We start from the raw sequence: 20,727 nt of genomic DNA on the forward strand, positions 1-20,727 counted from the left end.
TTGGCTTAAGTTATAGAACAGGTAGGAACTGGACAGTGGCTGTGATACAAATGCATTTTATATAACTAAATGTCCACTGTCACATATGTGATTTACCCAGTTATCAAACAGTCCCTATGGGTTATATAATACATTTCAAGGAGATCTAATATATTCCGTGAGCATCAGCAAATAATTTAGTGAAAACATGGGAACTTCCTCTACTCAGACTTATGAAGGCAGGTCTTGTTTCTCTGAGTAAATGCATCACAAAGATAGCATTACCATGTAAATGGATGCCATCAATGGAAAATCAGTGGCACTTAATAAAAAAGCTAATTGCAACACTTTCAAGAAGAAAAACCTGGAGAGACTTCTCAGAAGCTAAGTGAAAAATAGCTTTGGGTTTAAGTGTCATTAAAGAAAGAAAGAAACTAAACAGAATGCAAAAATGTGGGAATGCGGGGAGGTAACAAGGCAGAGTGGAAGGAGATGAAGGAAGACTTCTGCAAACGGATTTGAGGGAGGAGAAGAGGAGAGAGGAAGCAGGAACAGTGAAATCCCCATCAATAACAAGTGGAGGCATTTCTCAAGGCCATTCCATGAAGTAGAAAAAGAGGACCCTGGAGAAAACAGCATGCCCCAAGGCCAATCTGTTGTACCGGGCATAGGCTGACCTAGCTCTGTGAGCTGTCAGAGAGAATTGTGTGTGCATAGCTGAGGGAGAAATTCAGACCTTTCTATTTTTCATTAGTTCAATAAAAACCAGGACACAATCAACATAACAAAAGGTGTGCCGATTACTTAATATAATTCTACTGCATTCATCAAAAGCCTTTCTCTCTTAAAAACCTGTTCTCCACAAGTTGTTAGATGTCTTACAGAAAATGAAATGCATCATCAAGGAAACCCTTGTGCTCAGATGCATTAGGGAAAGCATAGACAGGAACACCTACTGGATATGCTGTGAAGTGCAAGGAGAGGTTCTCCATTTAAACATCCCTCCCCTCAGGGCTTGCTAAGGTGGGGAGGTGGAGGAGGGGGTTGGAATTCCCCCTTGGAGAGTCATGGGGTTAGGCATTCTTTTCTTTGAAGTCCTGAGCTAGCTAACTGAAAGAAAAGCTAGACTTCTTTGTTAGGCAGGATCCTCATCTCTAATGGCTAATAAAGCTGTAGATGGCAGCATGGGGCTACCTACCCAGCTTTTCTTCTTTGTAAAGAACCCCAATTAATATGAGTTGGCTGGAGAGAAACATTTTACTACTGTGAACCTGCCATCTTGATCAGAGCCCACTGGGCAAGGAAGGCTACATGATTCTAGCTAAGCCCATCAGGATCTTTTGCTTAAGAATTTAAACGGAGATACGCAGAAATGAGGAATTGCAAATGGAGATGAATGAAACAGTTCTAGGATTTTTGTCGCTCAAATCTGAATTACCTAGGCACCACTTTTAAGTGAGGAAAATATCATGGAATTCCAGTATGATCATAAAATTTTTTTATAAAATGACAAAATCATAAATAAGAATAACCCTATATTTGTATTTATAACCACTATCCATTTAAAAAATCAAAGACAGTTACAAATAAACAAAATTATACAATCACTAATAGTCAAAATAATAAAGATCATGTGAGGAGAATGCTGTTTTGCTTAAAGTAATCTATGGAAAGCTCAATGTGTTAAGATGATGAACCATTTTTCCCATGACTGACCTTAATTCAGATAGCATGTGTGACATGACGGGTTGATGTTACAGACATCTCATGCACCCCTTGTTATAAAATAACTTTGACTTCCTTCTTTCATCAATAATTCTTACCATTTGGAACAGCACGCTTGGAGCTCCATTATAAATATTCAAATTCAAGGACTTAAATGAAGCACAGAAATTGATTAGCAGTATTTGGTTTTAAGATAGTTGCTCAAATGATTTAGAATGTGTTAATTTCCTTAAAAAATAATCATTATCCCAAACATCTGAAATGTTTAAATCCAAATAAAAATAACAAAATATATCCACGTTTTCCTAAGCCTTTGAAGGTCCCAATTTGAGTCTCATTACTCCAAAGCAACACTGTCTATCCAATAGAAACTTCTGAGATAGTAAGAATTTTCCATCTGCACTATCTGTACAACAGCCACTGACCACATGTGGCTGTAGAGTTACTTAAAATGTAACTAATGGGATTGGCAAATTGAATATTAAATTTTATTTAATTTTAACCAATTTAAATTTAAATAGCCATATGTGGCTGCCAGCTGCCTTAATAGCCAGCAGCTGTACTTTCTTTTCCCGAATACCTGTCAAATGTTGGCTTTACAAAATATTACTAAAACGACTCTTTGTATAACAAAGTACCCATGCAATTTAGTAACTTTAGACAACAAGCATTTATTTGCTCCCAGAGTTTCCATGAATCAGGAATTTGGGAATAGCTTAGCTGAACAACGATATGAAATATTATTATTAATTAATAATAATAGCATTAATTATGTTTATATAATATTAATACTTTCATTAATGTTTCATATAAATATAAAAATAGTCTGTCCCAAGTCATAAGTCCTATAGCACTTCAGTGACAGAAATGGGATTTGAATCCACATAGTCTGGCTCCAAAAGGCTATGCTTTTTCTTCTTCTTTTTTCTTTTTTTAAGACTTTATTTATTTATTTGTCAGAGAGAGAGAGGATGCACAAGCAGGAAAGCAGCAGACAGAGGGAGAAGCAGGCTCCCCAATGAGCAAGGAGCCCAATGAGGAAGGAGCCCAATATGGGACTCTGATCCCAGGCCCCTGGGACCCTGACCTGAGCTAAAGGCAGATGCCTAACTGACTAGCCACCAGGCTATCCCTAAGAGCTATGCTTCTAACTGCTGTACTCTTCTGCTACTCTCAATGACATCCCTGTTCACAACAGAAAAAATTTCTAGACCTCTTACCCTGTTAAGTAGAGCCTCTACAAGCTAGCCCACAACAACCCTTAGCTAATCCTATTACTTTAACCTTCATCAACTCCCGCCTTCCCTCCCACAGTCCCCAAGTACGTGGCCAGCCGGCTTTCCACCACCTCTGTCTGCATCTTCATGCCTTCTGAACCTGGAAAATCCTGTTGAATGGGGTGTGATCACAGAGAAACCAGCACATGAGAAGCGGCAGGACTCCCAACTGCCACCGTGTCATACATCTGAATTCTGAGGCTAAGGAATCCAACTTTGACAAACAATGTAATCTTTCAGACTGTTTTATAAGTGTTTATTTAGACTCTCAGCTGAAGAACAGGGAAAATGAAATTTAGTGCCGAGCTGTGTGAACATGGTCTGACTCCTGGATAATTTATGTTTTATGACAGATTCTATTTTCTGCTGCTGGCATGATTACACGGGAATCCATTTGTCCACTGAGAGTACATTTGTGTCTTTTGCATGGGCTAACTCAGTGGTAGCATTTAATTTGTGCCATATTATTCACTTATCAGCCCAAAAGACAGTACATGCTCAGAATTACTAAGTTATTGAAATGTTATTGCAAGAATCAGTCTTGAGAGGCAAAAGGAACGTTCATGTGTAGCCTGAGATTGTCTCATTATCTTTAAAGTGCAGATATCATTGAGATGATTAGTTTCCTGGATAAATTTAGGTTTGAAAGGTGTGAATATGTACTCCGTCAGAAGTGTTGTGTTGAGTATTATTTATTGGGCAGTGCAACTGTGGAAAACTGAAATACGTACAGAGTGAACCTGGGTAGATATACACCAGTAGGGTCTGGTGCAGTCCATTGAAGAGTGACCTTCTGAAAGAGATTTTCATTTATCAAGTCTCACCAATTGTTGTTGTAGTGGAACGTGGCCCAATGTTGCTAGAACCTCTGATTTTAAGAGGAACCAGATTTCTGAATATCTATATGGAATACCCTGATGTTTAGATGTTGTTAAGTGTGGTAGGCATAATTCTAACAGTGACTCCTAATGATTCACTTCCATGTGGAATCCTTTTCTCTTAGAATGTGAATGGGCTCTGTTATATGAATGAGATACTATTACTCCCCTGTTACATTATGTGGCAGAAGGTTGATTGTCTAGGTAAGCCTACTATAATCCCAGACTATTAAAAGGAGAAAGTGCATGGATACCACGAGCTTTTGCTGGCTTTGGAGCTATGAAAGGCCACACTCAAGGACTGAGAAGCCTGTTGAGGCTGAGAGTAGTCCCAGGCTGACAGCCAGCAAGAAAATGGGGACTTTGGTCCCACAACCCCAAGGAACTGAATTCTGTTGTCATCCCTAAAAGTTCTCCAGCTTGAATACCATGTAGTGCATATGGACACATTCAGAAATTCCATGAGAGGTAGTTTTTATTTGGATAAATAAATTTTAGAAGAGTATTCCGAGTGGCTCTGGGAATAAACTTTTTCTCATTGCATAGATAACATTCTTTAGCTGAACTGTTTCTTAAATATAAAAATGACTAATCAGCAAGTACCTTCTCTGGCAGCCCTTCGAAGACTCTCCTTATCTATTCAGCATAGTTAACTGAACAACTGGTGTGTTCAAGACACTGTGTGGTGGATAGAACTCTGAGAACAAAGATGACTGAAAAGACATGCCTGCAGCTAGCTAGCTGCAAGTATCTCCTTTTTCTTCTTTCTTTAATCTTCCTGTTATAGATAGAAGTGAGCATGTGTGGGGTTCTGTTAAACATGTTACCAAGATTTCTTGGTATGCGTCCCACCACTGCCCCCCACGACCATGCACACAAATATCAATTTGAAGACAGTTGGACTCGCTCAGTTGCAGGGGAAAAAGCTGGGGAACTTCCGCTACCCCCCCCCACCCCTGGTATTGGCTCCAACTGCTTGCAGAGACCCTGCCCAGGGATGCTTACTGCATACAAGCTGGTAAACTGGATTTGCACACAAGTGGATTTAAGAGACCATTCTGTCCTCTTGGGCAGATGAGTGTGACCGGGTGCGTATCTTCCCATTCACTTAAGTTCCTCTTGGTCTGGGCAAATTCCACTAAACTGTAGGGCTTTTGAGAGCAGGCTGGGGCTCTGGAGAACTTTTGAGGGTAACCTGGCTAATAATCTTTGCAGGAGATTTTTACAAATGCAACTTGTTTGGGCTCTGGCTCAGCTCCCTCCTCCCCTGTACACCCGCCCTCACCCTGGGGGTGGAGATGGAGAGAGACCGAGTGTCCTTTCCTTCCACAGTTCCTCCCAGGTGACATTTCTATTCCCTAGGCCCAAGGCCAAAATGTGGGGAGAGGAGAGAAATTTTCCTTTCATTAGCACTTATTGTGTCTTTAAAAGCAGCCATTTGTTTACTCAGTGGAGTCATAAGGTAATGGATATTCATGAAATAAAACAAATGTCTAAATGTTAGAGACCACAGGTGATTCTTAGTTATCAGCTTGGGAATGCTGAAACTTACATAAAATATAACTATCACAGTGTCATTATTGTTTCTTTTGGAATTTTCCAGTTAGTGTCCCAGGCATCTTAAAGAAGACATGCATTTAGCTAACTTGTTATCCTTCGATTGAACAGTAGTGTTTATGCTGGGATTCTTCTTTTTCTTCAGTTTAGGTCCTATGTTTTCTATATAAAGTTATATAAGAGATTTTTTTGCTATTTTCTAAAAATTGGTTAGACTACTTTGTAGAGATATCTCTATGATATTATTAACACATCACAATATGCCAGCAGCTATAATTCTTTGGCCACAAAAATCTGTTTTGCTTTGTTTTTTCACTCCACATTAACCCTGGGGTTGATTTGTCAATGAGAGGTAACAATGTAAACTTGCTTGCAGCATTTTTCTATGGTATGTTCAAACTCCTTTTCCACTTTTACCTTATTGGTGTTAAAATCTGCAACTTGACCTTTCTTTGAAATTAATGGTCACGCAGTAACTGTCGGTTGGGTTCTAGCAGTATCAATATTTGCTTGGCTAGAAAAAATGTTTTCATCTGTTTGCACATAATTTATTTTCTAGTTCTCTGAAGGTCCTGCATATCTTTTGCAATTCATTCCGCAAGGAGGAAATTTCCAGAGCAGACTGCAAATCCATGGTGTCCTACAGGAGCAAGGCGGGAGTCAACCTCATGTCGCCACCACACCAGCTGGTCACCCAGAAACTTTGCTCTCCACTGTTGTTTTATGCTAATGACATTTTATTTTCATGCCGGTGATTCCTATAACATTAGTATCAATTATAATTTCTTTGATAGGGTAATTAATTCTTTTCACTTAAACCCTAATGTATGTTGGGACTATTAATAATTTCAAATTTCTGAGTGTGCCACCAGTATGACAGACATCTTTTTCTCCAGCCTGTTAGTAAAACGCTTGGTTCAAACTGAAAAAAGCAAATGGCTAAAGAGCTCTCTCTCTCTCTCTCTCTCTAGGCTAATTACTGTGCTACTCTGGAAAGAAGACTACTATGTTTTTTATAGTCAGCATTGGGTCTTCTGCAGATGAACTAAATTTCTAATAGCAGCACTTTAAAAAAAGGTAGTTAAGGAAATAATGGTTTTTCAGGTCTTGGAAATAAATAATCACTAAACTTTAATATGTAAGTAAAAGAAAGGAAAAAAATATATATTTGAGAAATACCCATGCAGGTTTCAGGGTTTCTAGGAAACCAGATTAACAATTACAATGTCATTTGGTAAACAGCAAATGTGGGCAAGAAAAGTGAATCGCCCCAGGGACGTTTTATGCAGATCATGAAAAACACCACTTTAATCTGCTTCTTCTCTCTCACTGAATATGCAAATCCATTTTTAGTGTATTGGTAGATATTGCTCTATTACACTGTCTCCAATATCTTAAACCATTTTCTCTTCGTATTTATGTATGTTAATATTATCAATAGTTTTGCAGTTGAAATTCTGATCTTGTGTTAGGAGTAATACTGCTATTTCAAATGTCTTTTGAATGGTTACATTTTTCTTCTTTTTCTTGTTCTTCTTTTTTTTTTTTAATCTCGAGAAGAGAATCATTTCCTGTCAGGCAAAAGGACAATTTGAACTAAGTTCCTTCTTTATCCAAATGGAGGATGAGTAGGTATCCTTTGTCCTGGGATGATAGAGCAAATTAGGATTCAAATTTTTAACTTAAGGGTAATTATCCAAAATTTAAACTTAAAACTCATATTCAATTTATGCTAATTATGTTTGGAACAACTTACTGTGTGAATCTATTTTTTTAACTATTTGATTTTTTAAAGAAGATTTATTTATTTATTTGAGAGTGCGCAAGCACACATGTGTGTACAGGTGCCTTGGTGTCAGGGAGGGGGAGAGGGAGACAAGCAGACTCCCCGATGAGACCATGCCCTGACCCGAAATCAAGATCTAGACGCTCAACTGACTGAGCCACCTAGGTGCCCCCTAACCATTTTTTGAATTCTGAGGACAGATCAAGTTCTTCCAATAAAGGCTGTGTCCAAATTGACATGTGCTAAAAGTGTAAAATACTTGCTGGATTTTAAAGATTTAGTTCAAAAATTAAAAGAAAATACAAATTTTTATTAAAAATCTTATTTAAAAGCATTTTAACCTGATTATATGTTGGAATGATAACAATTCTGTATGTTGGGATAATAAAGTACATTATTATAATCAATTTCACCTGTTCCTCCTTTTGTTAATACAGCTACTAAACATTTTTAGATTGTGTAAGTGCCTCTCTTATTTCCACCATATGTTCTGCAATAGCCCAGATTATGAAGCGTGAGCATAGTCCATTGAGAAATCACTGGTGCTGGAAAAGACCCTCCTCTAATTTCTATGTAGTGACCAGACTGGAGGATTTACCTTCAGTCACCATGAGACTGAAGGCTATTCATTGTGCTTGCTTTTGGCTTCGAAAGTTCAACCAATACCAGGTTTCTGGGCAGCATTTCTCCATCATTATCGGAACGTCAGGGCTTCTAGCCCCACTAGCAACCTGCTGAAGAGCCTGCCCAGTGCCCATAACAGTGGTAACCCATGGGAGGGCTAGACGAGGGGATGGAAGCTGTATACCAGGACAGCCATTTGCCTTGGAACTAGGCAGCCCACCTTCTAAGAGGTGCTGATGTTCTGCAAATAATCTCTGCACTCCACTCTAGCAATGTACAGAGAGTTTGGTCCCGCTTCTCCACCTTGGACACTACCCTGTCAAACAAGCTTATACTTGCTGCCTCACATCAGCACGCGGCATTAAGACCAACCCAAACCAGACACAACTACTGAAAATACAAGCATTAAAGTGTTCACAGATGGGTTCTGACAGGACTTCTAAATTTTCTACTATCCCCTGAGAATATGGTTTCTGGGAACTGAGAAACACACATCTTTTGCATCGCAATGTCTAGAATGACTGCGGCTACACTGGGTGCCTTTAGTTATCTTATATACCCTAAAGTTACCATCTTTAGGGTATAAAAATCCAGATGAATGCAAATGATGGGTTAGTTGATTATTCCTAGAAAAATCACAAAACATGATGAGAGTCAAGATTTCTGACTCTGAATTCAATGGTTTTTTTTTTTTCTTCCCTTATACCCCTCCTTTATAAATGGCACATTAATGGGCAAAGATATGTTACGTATTATATAAATTGAAAAATAAAGGCTAGATGATTTATAAAGATGTCCCCCACATCTCTCAAATTTTAGTCTCCATCTTCTTCACTTGGTCAAGATCTTTCCAGTGGGAAAACATCCCAAAATGAAATTCACAACTTCACTTCTCATTTCTATACTAAGGATTCCTATTTTGATCTTTTCAGCCTCCACTTGTCTTCAAGGCTCTAGTGCTACATTTCCAACTGTTTCATCCGTTCCTCAAAAATCCCACACATTTAAATTGCACTATATATAACCAAGTAATCTTCAAAGGACTTGAAAAGCAAAAAGAAAAAGAAAACTTGGTAGAAAGTATGTAGTACATTACATCTAAAGGGAAAACAAATTCTAAGTGTGAGGCAGTATTTTGTCTTTACCAGATTACACAAAACCTTGGGTTATCTACTTCCTTCCTTGGTCACCACATAGCTTCTAATTAATCTGGCTTCCCAGGAAGCTCCTCACCTGAAAAAGTGGTTCTTCTTGAATTTAATACCTATGCTTTACAGAAGCTAACGTTCTGTTGCCTTCTCCACATACAGAAACATTTTTATTCAATTTATATGTATTGAGAATGCACTATATTCTAAGCCTTAAAATTGAACAATTAAGTGGCATAAGATAAGCATATAAAATATCTATCTTATTATAGAATATAATTATATATAATTTCTAGAAAAGTCAATAAATCAGATTCTTGACCTAGTCTGAAGAACCAGAAAGGCTTGTCTAAGGTAATAGCATTGGAGAATGTGTAAGGGCCTTGGGGTAAAAGGAAGTAAATTACTGAAAAAAGAAATATTATTTCAATCCCGGTCTGGGATAAAATCTTATTGCTTTGATATAATTAGTAATCTCCTTATTTGAATAAATTAGAACTCTGATAATTGTTTAATTATTTGTGGGATCAATATTGGTCTTGGGAGACCAATCACTCATACATACATCCATCTGACAGCCACGAGTCTGCAGACCTTGAAACTGAGTATTTTTTGTCTAATCTATATAGTCTATAAATGCCTCTACTAGGAGAGAAACTTTTAAATTGGCCCACTAGAGGCTTTTCCCATGCAGGAAGGTTATAATAAACCTCTGACATGTGCTCATAGCTAAATTGTCTAGAAAGTTGTTGTTATTGCCTCAAGAATTACTTCTAGGTCTATAATTAGGTTAACATCATACAGAACGCAACCAAAATGGGGGCACTGGATGTCGTGAAAAAGAAAACCAAGGGATAAGCAAAATTGAGATCAAGCAAGGAATTGTTCTTTGATATTTTGATCTTACTCATTAACACAAGATATAAAAAAGATAGGGGGGGTGATCATATTTACATTTTATAGTGACCAGTTTTTCTAGGATATGATAGCCAATAGGAATATAAATACGTGGGTCACCAATATAGCAACAGATTTAATGTAAATTTTCTAGCAGTCGCAGCAGAAAAAGTAAAGAGGATCAGGTAAATTAATTATATACCACAATTAATATAACCCAAGATATTGACAGGGTTTTCACTTTAACATGTAATGAATGTAAAAAATTATTTACTCAGTTGTTCATCAACTTCAGCTCAATACTGTGCTCTTCTAGAATAGAAGGTGAATTGTTGAAAGTTCCAGTAACAAGAGTTTATTGTTATTTTTTACCATTTTATGGAAAACAACTGGAGAACTTTCATTTTTCCTCTAATAAGATTATAGTTCAAAATGTACTATGCTTAACTATGAATATGCTCTCTTATTGATGAGTTTCCACATAAATAAGAGATAATGGATACTTCAGGAGGAGATCCTCCACATCATTATCAAGATCATTTCCAACAAATTAAAAATAACATTGCATTCAGAAATGCAATATTTTATCTGTTAGTGCCTCCCGCCATCCAAAAAAACAAAACACAATGGAAGCTTCTTTTAAAACATCTTAGCTTATCAAAGGCATAGCATTAACAGTTTTTAAGGTAGCTTATTTCTTACAAAAATGTACGGGTTTTTTAAATGTGAAAATCTAAAAGGCTGAAATAAAAGCACCTGAATTTCTCCAAATTCAAATATAATACATTTGGCCATTCATTCTATCAGTGCCTGAATACAATCTTATGAAGAGATATTATAGTTATCCCATTTTACAGATGAGAAAACTGGATGGAAGATGGACTTTTACCTTGGATGTATTTACAAACTGAATCCTGAAAATATGTGTTGTACTACTGGATATAATTAACTTATTATAATGACAGTGTCATTGCAGCAGCTAATATTTGGTCAAATTTTCCTGAGTAGGCATTGTTTTAAACGCTTTACAGATCCAAACCTAATCCTCCAGCATCCCTATAGGTAGATACATTTACTATAAACTCCGTTTTTTAAATGAGGGAATTAAAAGATAAATTCTTTAAAAAAAATTTTAGTAAGTTGAAATGCTTCCCACATTGTTCTCAAGAATGTTTCAAAATAGTCTAATACATATTTTATAATTATTAGTTTATAATAATAGTTGTAAAAGCAGCTACATCTATGGAGGGCTTTGTAAATGTTGGGCACTGTTCCAGGCATTTAGATGTAATAACTTACTTGATCATCATGGTACTCGGTGAGGGGGGGGTACTATTATTATCAGTATCTTATAGGTGAGAAACGGAGGCATCCAGAATGTGGGTAAACGGGCCAACATCACACACATAAGAATGACAGCGGGATTCCTATAGTGCATGTGTCAAAATTGTATTCAAGTTTTGTATTAATTCAGTGCTTACCTGGTTAGAATGAAAGGTGGAAATTTCCTTCATTTTCCAAACTGTGAATGAAGAAACGAATGCATCAATTTTGGATGATTGACTCAATTTAACTAATGCCTTCCCCCTCCACAACTGTCCTAATCAAAAGTTTTCCTGTTTTAAAAACCAAAACCCTACGTATATCATCCAAATGTAGATTCTTATTACTGGGGTTGTAGCTCAAGATATTTCTTTTAAAAGTCTAATTTTAAAGGGAGTTTTCTTTTTCTAATCTCTATTAAAAGTTAAGCACCACCAAAAAATTATTTGGCTTTAACATAATCTTTTAGAACTAAAAGTTTAGTTGAGGGTTTAGTGAAATATAAGCAAAGAAACACTTAATAAGTTGATTTAACTAATATCAACTTTCTATTTTATATTAACTTTTATTTTATAATCAAGCATTTAGATAGACTAGTGAGAGTTTTCTAAAAATATTCACTGAATAAACTTCATTAAAAAGTGTATCTTGGGCCTTTAGTTAATTTATTTACTCAAAGCTATGTGATCCTCTCTCTAAGGTATATAAAAGAAACATTTACATACATCCCTACTGATGGCACATAAATAGTACAAACAAGAGGCGCCTGGGTGGCTCAGTGGGTTAAAGCCTCTGCCTTTGGTTCAGGTCATGGTCTCAGGGTCCTGGGATTGTGCCCTGCGTCGTCGAGCTTTCTGCTCAGCGGGGAGCCTGCTTCCTTCTCTCTCTTCCTGCCTCTCTGCCTACTTGTGATCTGTCAAATTAATGAAATCCTAAAAAAAAAAAAAAATTAATACAAGCAACATTTTAAGGCTGGACACTTTTGGTGCACGATTATTCAGTTTTTCCTCCATATATAGATACCACACCTTGTTGTCAATAAATAATTCCACTTTAATGGCAAAGTAATAATTTAGACAGATACAGGGTGCACATTTGCAAAAAAATATATGCAAGCTGGTTTACAAGCTAGAGGAACAATAAACCAATAGAAAATACATCATCCAGTTAAGTCCATTGACACCAAGTACTTATTATTGGGGCTTTACAAAGACTACAAAACTTTTCAGATGATTTATTTCACTGTTTCTGCCTATTTACATGATATGTTACATCAAAAATGTACAAAATATAAAATGTATACAGACAAATGTTTCACAAACTAGTTTAAGTTGTAAACTAGGTGAACCTACTGGGATGTATTGCAGGAATTTGTGTTTATGATCATGTTTGGACTGTGTTTCTCAAAATGACAGGGAAAGATTAGCAATTTCTTTTAGATCACGTATCATACAAGGGCAACTAGTCACTCATCCAGCTACATATACTGATGTTTTACGACAGCTCTGATCCATGTTTGAGGCTTCAAAGTCAGGGTGACAATTCTATGTGCATAAATTCAGTTCAGTTTTCCCTTGGGGCAATAGCACCGTGTAGGACCTATAGACTTAGCGACACTCTGAAAAGGGCTCAGAGGTCTCGTGTTGTTGTTGTTCTCTAGCAACTGACCCACGGGTGGTCACAGAGAGTAGCACCAATGGCACATCACGAAAGCAACCAATATTCACACGCCTAGAACAAGTCTACAGCATGGCCTGGCCCTTCGGTTCGGAAAACTCAAAACCCCGTCCTCTTGTGTGTGGTGGTAACTTCTCCCATGATCCCAACTGGTTTTCATGCACGCTCTTCAAAGCCTGCCACAACAGATGCACTTTCGGACATTTTTACTTTTCCAAAAATGTATTGGCTTCATGAACAGTTTTGAAGCATGCTCATTCTAGCACTGATAGCTCCTGCATCATCATAACCACTGTAAATACAGGACAAACACACCAGATAATAACAGCTTTGAGGGTTTGCATTCTGTATTTGTTTGCAATGTACAGGAAATCTCAGCAAGTGAAACACCTCTTAACACCAACAGGATTAAAGTACATTTGTGTGTGTGCGTGTGTTTGTTTCAATTTGTGCAAGATTTTTTAAATGATTATTTACAATACCTACCCAGTAGACTGTGCAAATCTAACCTTCTTTTACAGTATAAACGCTTCCGCTTCCACAGTGACGTCACTGCTTCAGTGTTCTTTAATGCTGAATTTCTCATGTACAACGATAGTAATCAAAACAACATGCTCAAAACCAAGAGAATTAGTAAGAAGAAGAATAAAAAGAGTAGGGGAGGAAAAGCCAAATAGTTGTGCTCATGTTGCAACTAGTGCTTCCAGCTCTGCTGGGTAAGAATTCTCATTCTCCCTCCTTCTACAACTCTTTTGCCTAGAACTGGATGGAGGTAAGCCACATGTCTTTGCTTTGAAGTGACCGTCAAAGAGGGTTTCTGGGTTAACTTGAACATTTTGGAGGACAGACGATCTATTCCCAAAGCAAAAACACTGATTTTTTTTTTCTCTTGTCCAATTCTTCCAAAGAAAAAAAAAAAAAAAGAACCCCCAGACCCCAAAACTGAAACAGATATCTAGAGGTGAGGCTACTGTGTTAGCTTGTGTTGCTTGGTTAGAAATGAAAAGACAGTGAAGATTACCAATGGTTTAGGATTTAAACCAACTGTTAAACTGTCATAGAAATCTGTTTTAAGGCAGTGAGACAGCACCATAGGAAATGTTCCTTCTTTCACTGAAAAGGCTCCAACGAATAAAGCCCTAAGAAAGCCTTTTGTCAGTGTTGACTAATAATTGGTATAAAACTCTTGTTAAGGGAGTGGGCAGGTGGTTTAAAACAACCTTATAAAACCTGTGGTAAAAACAACCTTATAAAACCTGTGACTCATACACGAGAAAGTTGGCGGAGCACATCGTGTGAACGTGGCAGTTAGGAATGACATTGGCACGTCTCCAGCTTGCCGTGCTCGCGTCTGCCGGGCGGTGGCGCGATTCCGCTTGTGCTGACGGAGGACGGGCCTCTTGGCTTCGTTTCGGACGGGGGTGAGCGCACAGCACAAACGCGGCTGGAGCCCTGTGACCAGCACCATGTGGCACGAGGGAGGCTGGACGGAGAAGAAGGGGCCCCGCTCGGGGGAGGACGCCCCCCCCCCAGAGGAAACGAAAGGAAGGGACAAAGAAAGGGGCTGCATTGTAAACTTTTAAAGAGGAAAAAACAGAAAGTCCAGTTTGGCTACCCCATGTGCAATCTATTCAGTGGCCCTGTCCTTAGGGTCCTTTCCAGTTGAGTAATGGAGCCGGACACCACTCCACGGATATTTAAAAAAAAAAAAAAAAAAAAAAAAAAAGGCCTAGAAATAAAATAAAGTTAAGCTTGCATTTCAATCGAGCATCTTGGCGGTTCAGACTTCGCTCTGCTCCTCGGAGACCACGACTCTGGGTCAGGGCCCTTGACAGGGTGCTTTCATACTGGCAGTGGTTTCGTGAAAATACCTTCCTTCCTTGTTAAACCTTTAGCCAAAGCATCCTCTCTTCCCCTAACTTCGTTCACCCCCTAGAGAGTAGATTCAAGAGATGAATCTAAAATGTCGTCATGGTGGCTGGTGCTATCGCTGTCACAGCTTTGTGTGCCCGAGTAATTGGCTGCTTCTTGGAGTTTCATTAGCATATTCATCTGAAGAAAGAAAAAGAGACATCGATGTAGGCAGAGATGCAGTGAGCGATCCAGCCCCATAACAGACACACACACACACACACACAAGGCCCGGAGCCACACGGACGCAATCGCCTCCGGCTCCCACCCCGGTTCTGCCCGAGCACGGCTACGACACCAAACCATCGGGACCCAACAGGGCCTCTAAATAGCTCTTTTATTTGGGGTTGTGAATGAATACGGCTCCAGCAGGGCGACTGGGAAAGAAACTGTATCACAGCTGGACATCTGGGCTCGTGGCTGGCGAGCACGCCAAGCTTCTCGGCTTTCTGGCGCGGAGCAGCAGAAAGCATGGAATGGCAAGTGAAAGTCGTGGCTGCTCAGCCACACGCAGACGCGCGCGCGAGCGCGTGCACGGGCTCCCGCGAGAGAAGGAGGGGATGGAGTGGAATGACGCCAGCTGCTGCACACAAACGCACCATCTGCTGTTTAGGGGCTGACCTCGAAAGGGGTCACTGAATGAAGCCGACCATGAGCGTTTGAAGAGGGAGAGGGAGAGGATCACTGTCAAGTTTCTGTTGTTGTTGAATTTCTGGCTAAAATATGATTGATCTGTCACTGAAAACAAAAGCCACCTTCTGGAACAATAGCAGCTGTCTCGGGTTTCCCCGTTGATAGGGCAATGGTAATGTTTGTTCCAGAAAAAGGGACGTACGCCTGAAAGCACCTGGGGAGAAAGACAGCCAGCGTTTCCATGTACTACAAAATAAAAGGCAGCCAGCTTGCTGGCTTTTGATAGATCTGCAGATCCACTGTTAAAGGAAAAAGGAAAGATTGCTTAAAAGCAAATTGTGGATAACCTGTTCAATGATTTTATTAGAAAGTGCAGGAAAACTGGCATGGGTCTTCATGAAAGAAGTAAGACTTGTTTTCTTGTGGAGGGGTTCTAGAAGTGGTCCTAATCTTTATATTGTTTAATGCACAGTCATTTTATTATTTTATAAAGTAATCCAAGTTGTTCCTTTTTTTTTTCTTTTCCAAATTAGAGGCCTGGAGAATCTGATCCAATAAAAAAGAGAAATCTAAAAAAAAGAATTCCTTAGACATATGTTAGGCTATGGATGCTTGTGTGTTCTGTGTAAAATGCATGTTCAATAAATGCTTGTGAAATAGATGATAGATGATCATCAACAATTTTAGCAAGGAGGCCTTTCTGACAGAGAGGCTACAGTGATAGCATATTTTAAAATCATTTTAATATTCTTCAGGACAACATTTTTCAATATAATTGTTAGGCTAACTCTCTGAATTTATTAAATCAGCTGTATACAGATATGAAATGAAAGTAGTTAGAGACAGCCTATCAAACCCAATAAAGCAAAAGCCAAATGTCTCCATAAACATGCACTTTCTCTCTCTTCTTATCCCTCTCTCTCTGTCTCTCACCCACACCCCCTCATGCACATTCATATAGCCTCCCTCCTTTCTGATGTCAGTTCCTCCATCATTAGTCACTGGCTCTATGTTCAAGCATTTGGGTGAAGATAATTTGTAAAACACCATTGTGTGTTGAGTGTCCTCCTGATTTACTAAGAGTAGAAATTATAAATGAGGTCTATTTTAAGGGTTATGATTCTAACCTCAGTCAAATATCACTTGAATGCTGAATGCTGTAAAAGTTTTATGGTGTAATAAAAGCATCATGAAAGTCTTGATTTTTTTAAATGGTGCCATATAGTAAATACGCTTTATTAGAATAAGTTCCTAGTCTTAGATTCATAATAAATGTACACATGGGATTTAATTTGCCTTCTCATAGTGTTGCTTTGTGCATTCAAGTCAAAGGGGATTACAAGAGGGGGCAAGGTTACAAATATGATCCAATAGTCACTGGGATAGATCATTATTCTCTGCAAAAGAATGTCCTTCCTCTCCTCTCCTCTGCTTTCCCCACATTCATAATCATAAATATAATGTCTATCATTTGTAACACATTGCTCAGTTCCTTATCACCTCTGCTATTACCAATCTGCTGGGCTCCTAGCCTCCATCCTCTCTTCTTTAATCTGTCTTCTTCTCTGTCACCAAAGAGATCTTTATAACCTGCAAATCCAGCTAACATAAGTCCCCTGCCCAAACACCTTTGATAGCTCTTCATTATCTGTGTGATAAAGTTTTAACATCCTATAAAGATAAACAAGCCTTGGTAGGCTTTTGTAGCTCTCATTCTTCTTGCAGACTTTTGTAGTTCTAATTTTTCTTGCCCTTTTTGTTCTAATCCCATCCATCTGCAGATAGCGTTTTTATTCATATTCATTTTTATTACAGTGTTCTAAATTCACCTGCTGCTTCCTTAATTTTGGATGTATTCCATCCAATCACATGATGGAACATCTGTTCTTCCTTCTAGACGCAGCTTAAGAGTCTCCTCCTTTATAAAGCTTTTTCCTTGTGGACTCACAACTTTATCTAGCATGCGACTCTACCATTATTTTACTATAATTTATATAGGTAGACGTCTCTTTCCAGTAATGAACTGTGAGCTTCTGGAGACCAAAAATGGTATTTTATTTATCTTTTTAATTTATCTACCAAGTCTTAGCCCTGAGGATATACTTATTAATACTTGTTGAAAGAATGAATGCGTTTGTTGATGAGAAATAAAATACTGTGAGATGCACCAAAAACTTGTATCCTTGTTCATATCCAACATATTTCTGACATTAAATAGTGGATTTTTTCCAAATATTTTTGATTTAGATTGGACTGCAAATATATTTTTACTCGATACCAGTAATTATAGAACTATAACAAAATAAAAGCAGATAGAATATTTATTTTCTTATCAGAAGGTGCCTGATCCAAAGATTGACTTTTAGATGATAAGTCTTTTGCTATTTAGCACACCATAATCTCCTGTTTCTGAAGAGGTTTAGTTGAGCAGCCATTTAAGAATCAGATTTTTTAGCCCCAGTTTTTATTCAGTATGGGAGACCTTGGATCTCTTTTCCATACTAGAAGATAAGAGCATTCAGAGCCAGGGAAGAGTGCTAGATGGTTTAGCTGATCGGAACCGGGAAGTTGAGGGCATCCTGTGAGGGTTCCTTACTTGACAGTTTAATTTTTCAAAAAAAACTCTATAAAGCTTCTCCTTACCTGGAACAGACACAGTATATCAACACACAAAGGCAAGACTAGAGTTTATAAAATTCAGATGTAATAACCCGTACTTGTATCATAAAGTTAATATTTTCTCTTAAATATGAACTGTTCTATAGGCAATTAATTAGTATTTGCTCACAATTACGCTGCATTAGACCAATTCCTCCATTACTGTTGATTTCAAGTAATGTCTGAGCTAAAGGGCCAACTACCTGTTAGAAAAAGAAAGATCCAGGCCCTTAAGGATTTTATGGTCTAGAGCAAAAGTCCAATTTGGAAGTCCTATATGAGTTCTCTGGACTCTAAGAAGAGCTTTGTAAATATTTCCATGACTCTACGGAACCCTTTGAAATAGTATGCACAATTTTCTGCCTGTGTGTGTGTGTGTGTGTGTGTATGTGTGTGTGTGTGTGTTTGGTTTGTGTCTGCGCACGCACGTGTCTTTTGCCCTGGAAAAGATCTTAAAAACCTATCATCTTGTTCACCTATAACCACTAAAATATTAAGTCTGGTCAGCTGAGATGATAATGTATATATGTTGGGTTGTGAGTATACTAATATTCCAAAAAATATCAAATCACTTTATGTTCTTGAGTATAGTCATAGGTTATGATTTTCAATAATTTCCTTTTTTGTTTTAAATAACATAATGGCCTTTATTTCAGTATTTTTTTTTTTCTGTATTGATTGTCCAGGTCCAATGACTTCTGTAACCATAGAATGGTAAGCTAATAAATGCATTACACCTGAAACCAATCTATACAAATTCATCTATAAACATGAAAAAAATACATGAAAAATAAAATATTTTTCCTAATAATACTACTTACTTAATATTATCAGAGTAATCATAGTTTGGAGTTTTATTGACCTTTATTAAACCATACAGAACTACAAATTAAGAAAGACAGGGAGAATCAGGGGGAATAATTTCCCTTTGATTTCCAAGTCAGTTTAGTCTTCTCAACTGAAGGCAACAAAAGACTAATTGTAAATCTAGTCAGAATAGTTGATATATGTAAAATATTATATTAAGAACAAAATCTGGTTTTCTCTTAAATACCTAGTGAATCGAGTCATGTAATGTTGAAGACTTATTAATTTACATAATTTTCTGCATAATAAAATAAAAATTATGTTCACAGAGTTCAGCCCGGTTTTAGTGTTTCTTGATTGTTAAGCATACAAGTTTGGTCTTTCATTTTAAGAATTTAACCTAAGGAAAGTAAGCCAAAGGAAAAAGAGTTAAAACAGAATACCTGTATCAGAGCAGTCCCAAATACCACCTAAGATAACTAGTATCTTTGATACAAATGACTAAATATTGATGACAACACACTGTAGTTAAGATTATATTGGAAGAATCACACAGCAGCTTCTTACCAGAGGATCCCCTTCTGTGTCACTTTGTGGAATGTGCTTTGAGGTTGTGGCTTCCTTAGTGGATATGCAGCCCTCATACCCAACATCTTCTGGTCTCAACTGAAGTAATGCTGGACCATCCTGAGACAGAGATGCTGAGCTCCATGGGTATGTGTCAAGCACCCACTTTGAGGGGTCTTCCCAAGGTGCCCGCTTTCCATACATCTACAAAATGATCACATATTTAATACATATCTAATACATTCCTACTCAGTAAAACAGGTGACCACTAATTGAGTGATTCCTTTGCACACTGAGTTCTTATGGAACTTTCAAGAGAATTGTGTCCATATACAATTTTCCAGTTTATAAATATATGTCCATCCACCTAACTCTCTTTAAACTTGAAGGAGAGATAAAATAAAGATGAACATCTGGGATAGATAGTCAGCATTTGGGAAAGAGTACAAAGGGGATTTATTTTAAATGCATATAGAATTCACTGCCCATATTTATCTTTATTAGTGATTTTATAAACCAAAAGAAAACTCACAGTTGAGGAAGGAAAGTTCCAGTGATGGAGAACTGAAGAAAGCTGTGCTAGGCACTAAACAGAGTTCTCTACTAAGGTGCACTTTGCAAAGATGACAAATACAGTAAGACACTTTCTCTTTTTCAACCTCACTCTACTCAAAGTTTCTTTGAAAATAAAAATAATTTTTCTGATAATCATTTTCTCTGGATTAATTTCCTCTAATAATCTCATTGGCTCCTATAAAAACTCTTTTTAGATGTTTATTTATAAGGCCAACAGTAAAAGAAGAGGAAAATGGGAAATGAAAGCATTCATGTTGTGGGGCGCCTGGGTGGCTCAGTGGGTTAAGCCGCTGCCTTCGGCTCAGGTTATGATCTCAGGGTCCTGGGATCGAGTCCCGCGTCGGGCTCTCTGCTCAGCAGGGAGCCTGCTTCCCTTCCTCTCTCCCTGCCTGCCTCTCTGCCTACTTGTAATCTCTCTCTGTCAAATAAATAAATAAAATCTTAAAAAAAAAAAAAAAAAAAAGAAAAAAGAAAGCATTCATGTTGTCAGGACCCAAAAGGAAGCAAGGAGTCAGTAAGAAAGAGATGATAATGGCTCAAGTGCTGGTAGTGGAGGAAAGGGGAGAAGATGAATGTAAGACATGTTACAGATTTTTAATTAGGAAGGGCACACTGCAGAAACAGAGGTAGAATGGACTTTATAAACAAGTACCAGACTGCAGGGGGATAGAAAGAAAAGCTAAAATGAAGAGAAGAGGGCAGTA

The 20,727-nt window shown here is 37.9% G+C and overlaps 1 protein-coding gene across 3 annotated transcripts in view; it reads right to left on the reverse strand.

Moving 5' to 3' along the window:
• Positions 1 to 12,229: 12,229 nt before the first annotated feature.
• The window catches only part of NAV3 (neuron navigator 3), an 858,619-nt gene continuing 850,121 nt past the window's right edge, over positions 12,230 to 20,727 (reverse strand). For all 3 annotated transcript variants that reach the window (XM_082739652.1, XM_082739653.1, XM_082739651.1), the window contains 2 exons: positions 19,448 to 19,651; positions 12,230 to 14,923 (listed from right to left, as the gene is read on the reverse strand). In XM_082739652.1, coding sequence (XP_082595778.1) covers positions 14,804 to 14,923; positions 19,448 to 19,651 — 324 coding nt within the window. In that variant the 3' untranslated portion in view covers positions 12,230 to 14,803. The remainder of the gene's footprint in view (positions 14,924 to 19,447; positions 19,652 to 20,727) is intronic.

This window comes from Mustela nivalis (genome assembly GCF_964662115.1).
Source record: "Mustela nivalis genome assembly, chromosome: 7".
Lineage (NCBI taxonomy): Eukaryota > Metazoa > Chordata > Mammalia > Carnivora > Mustelidae > Mustela > Mustela nivalis.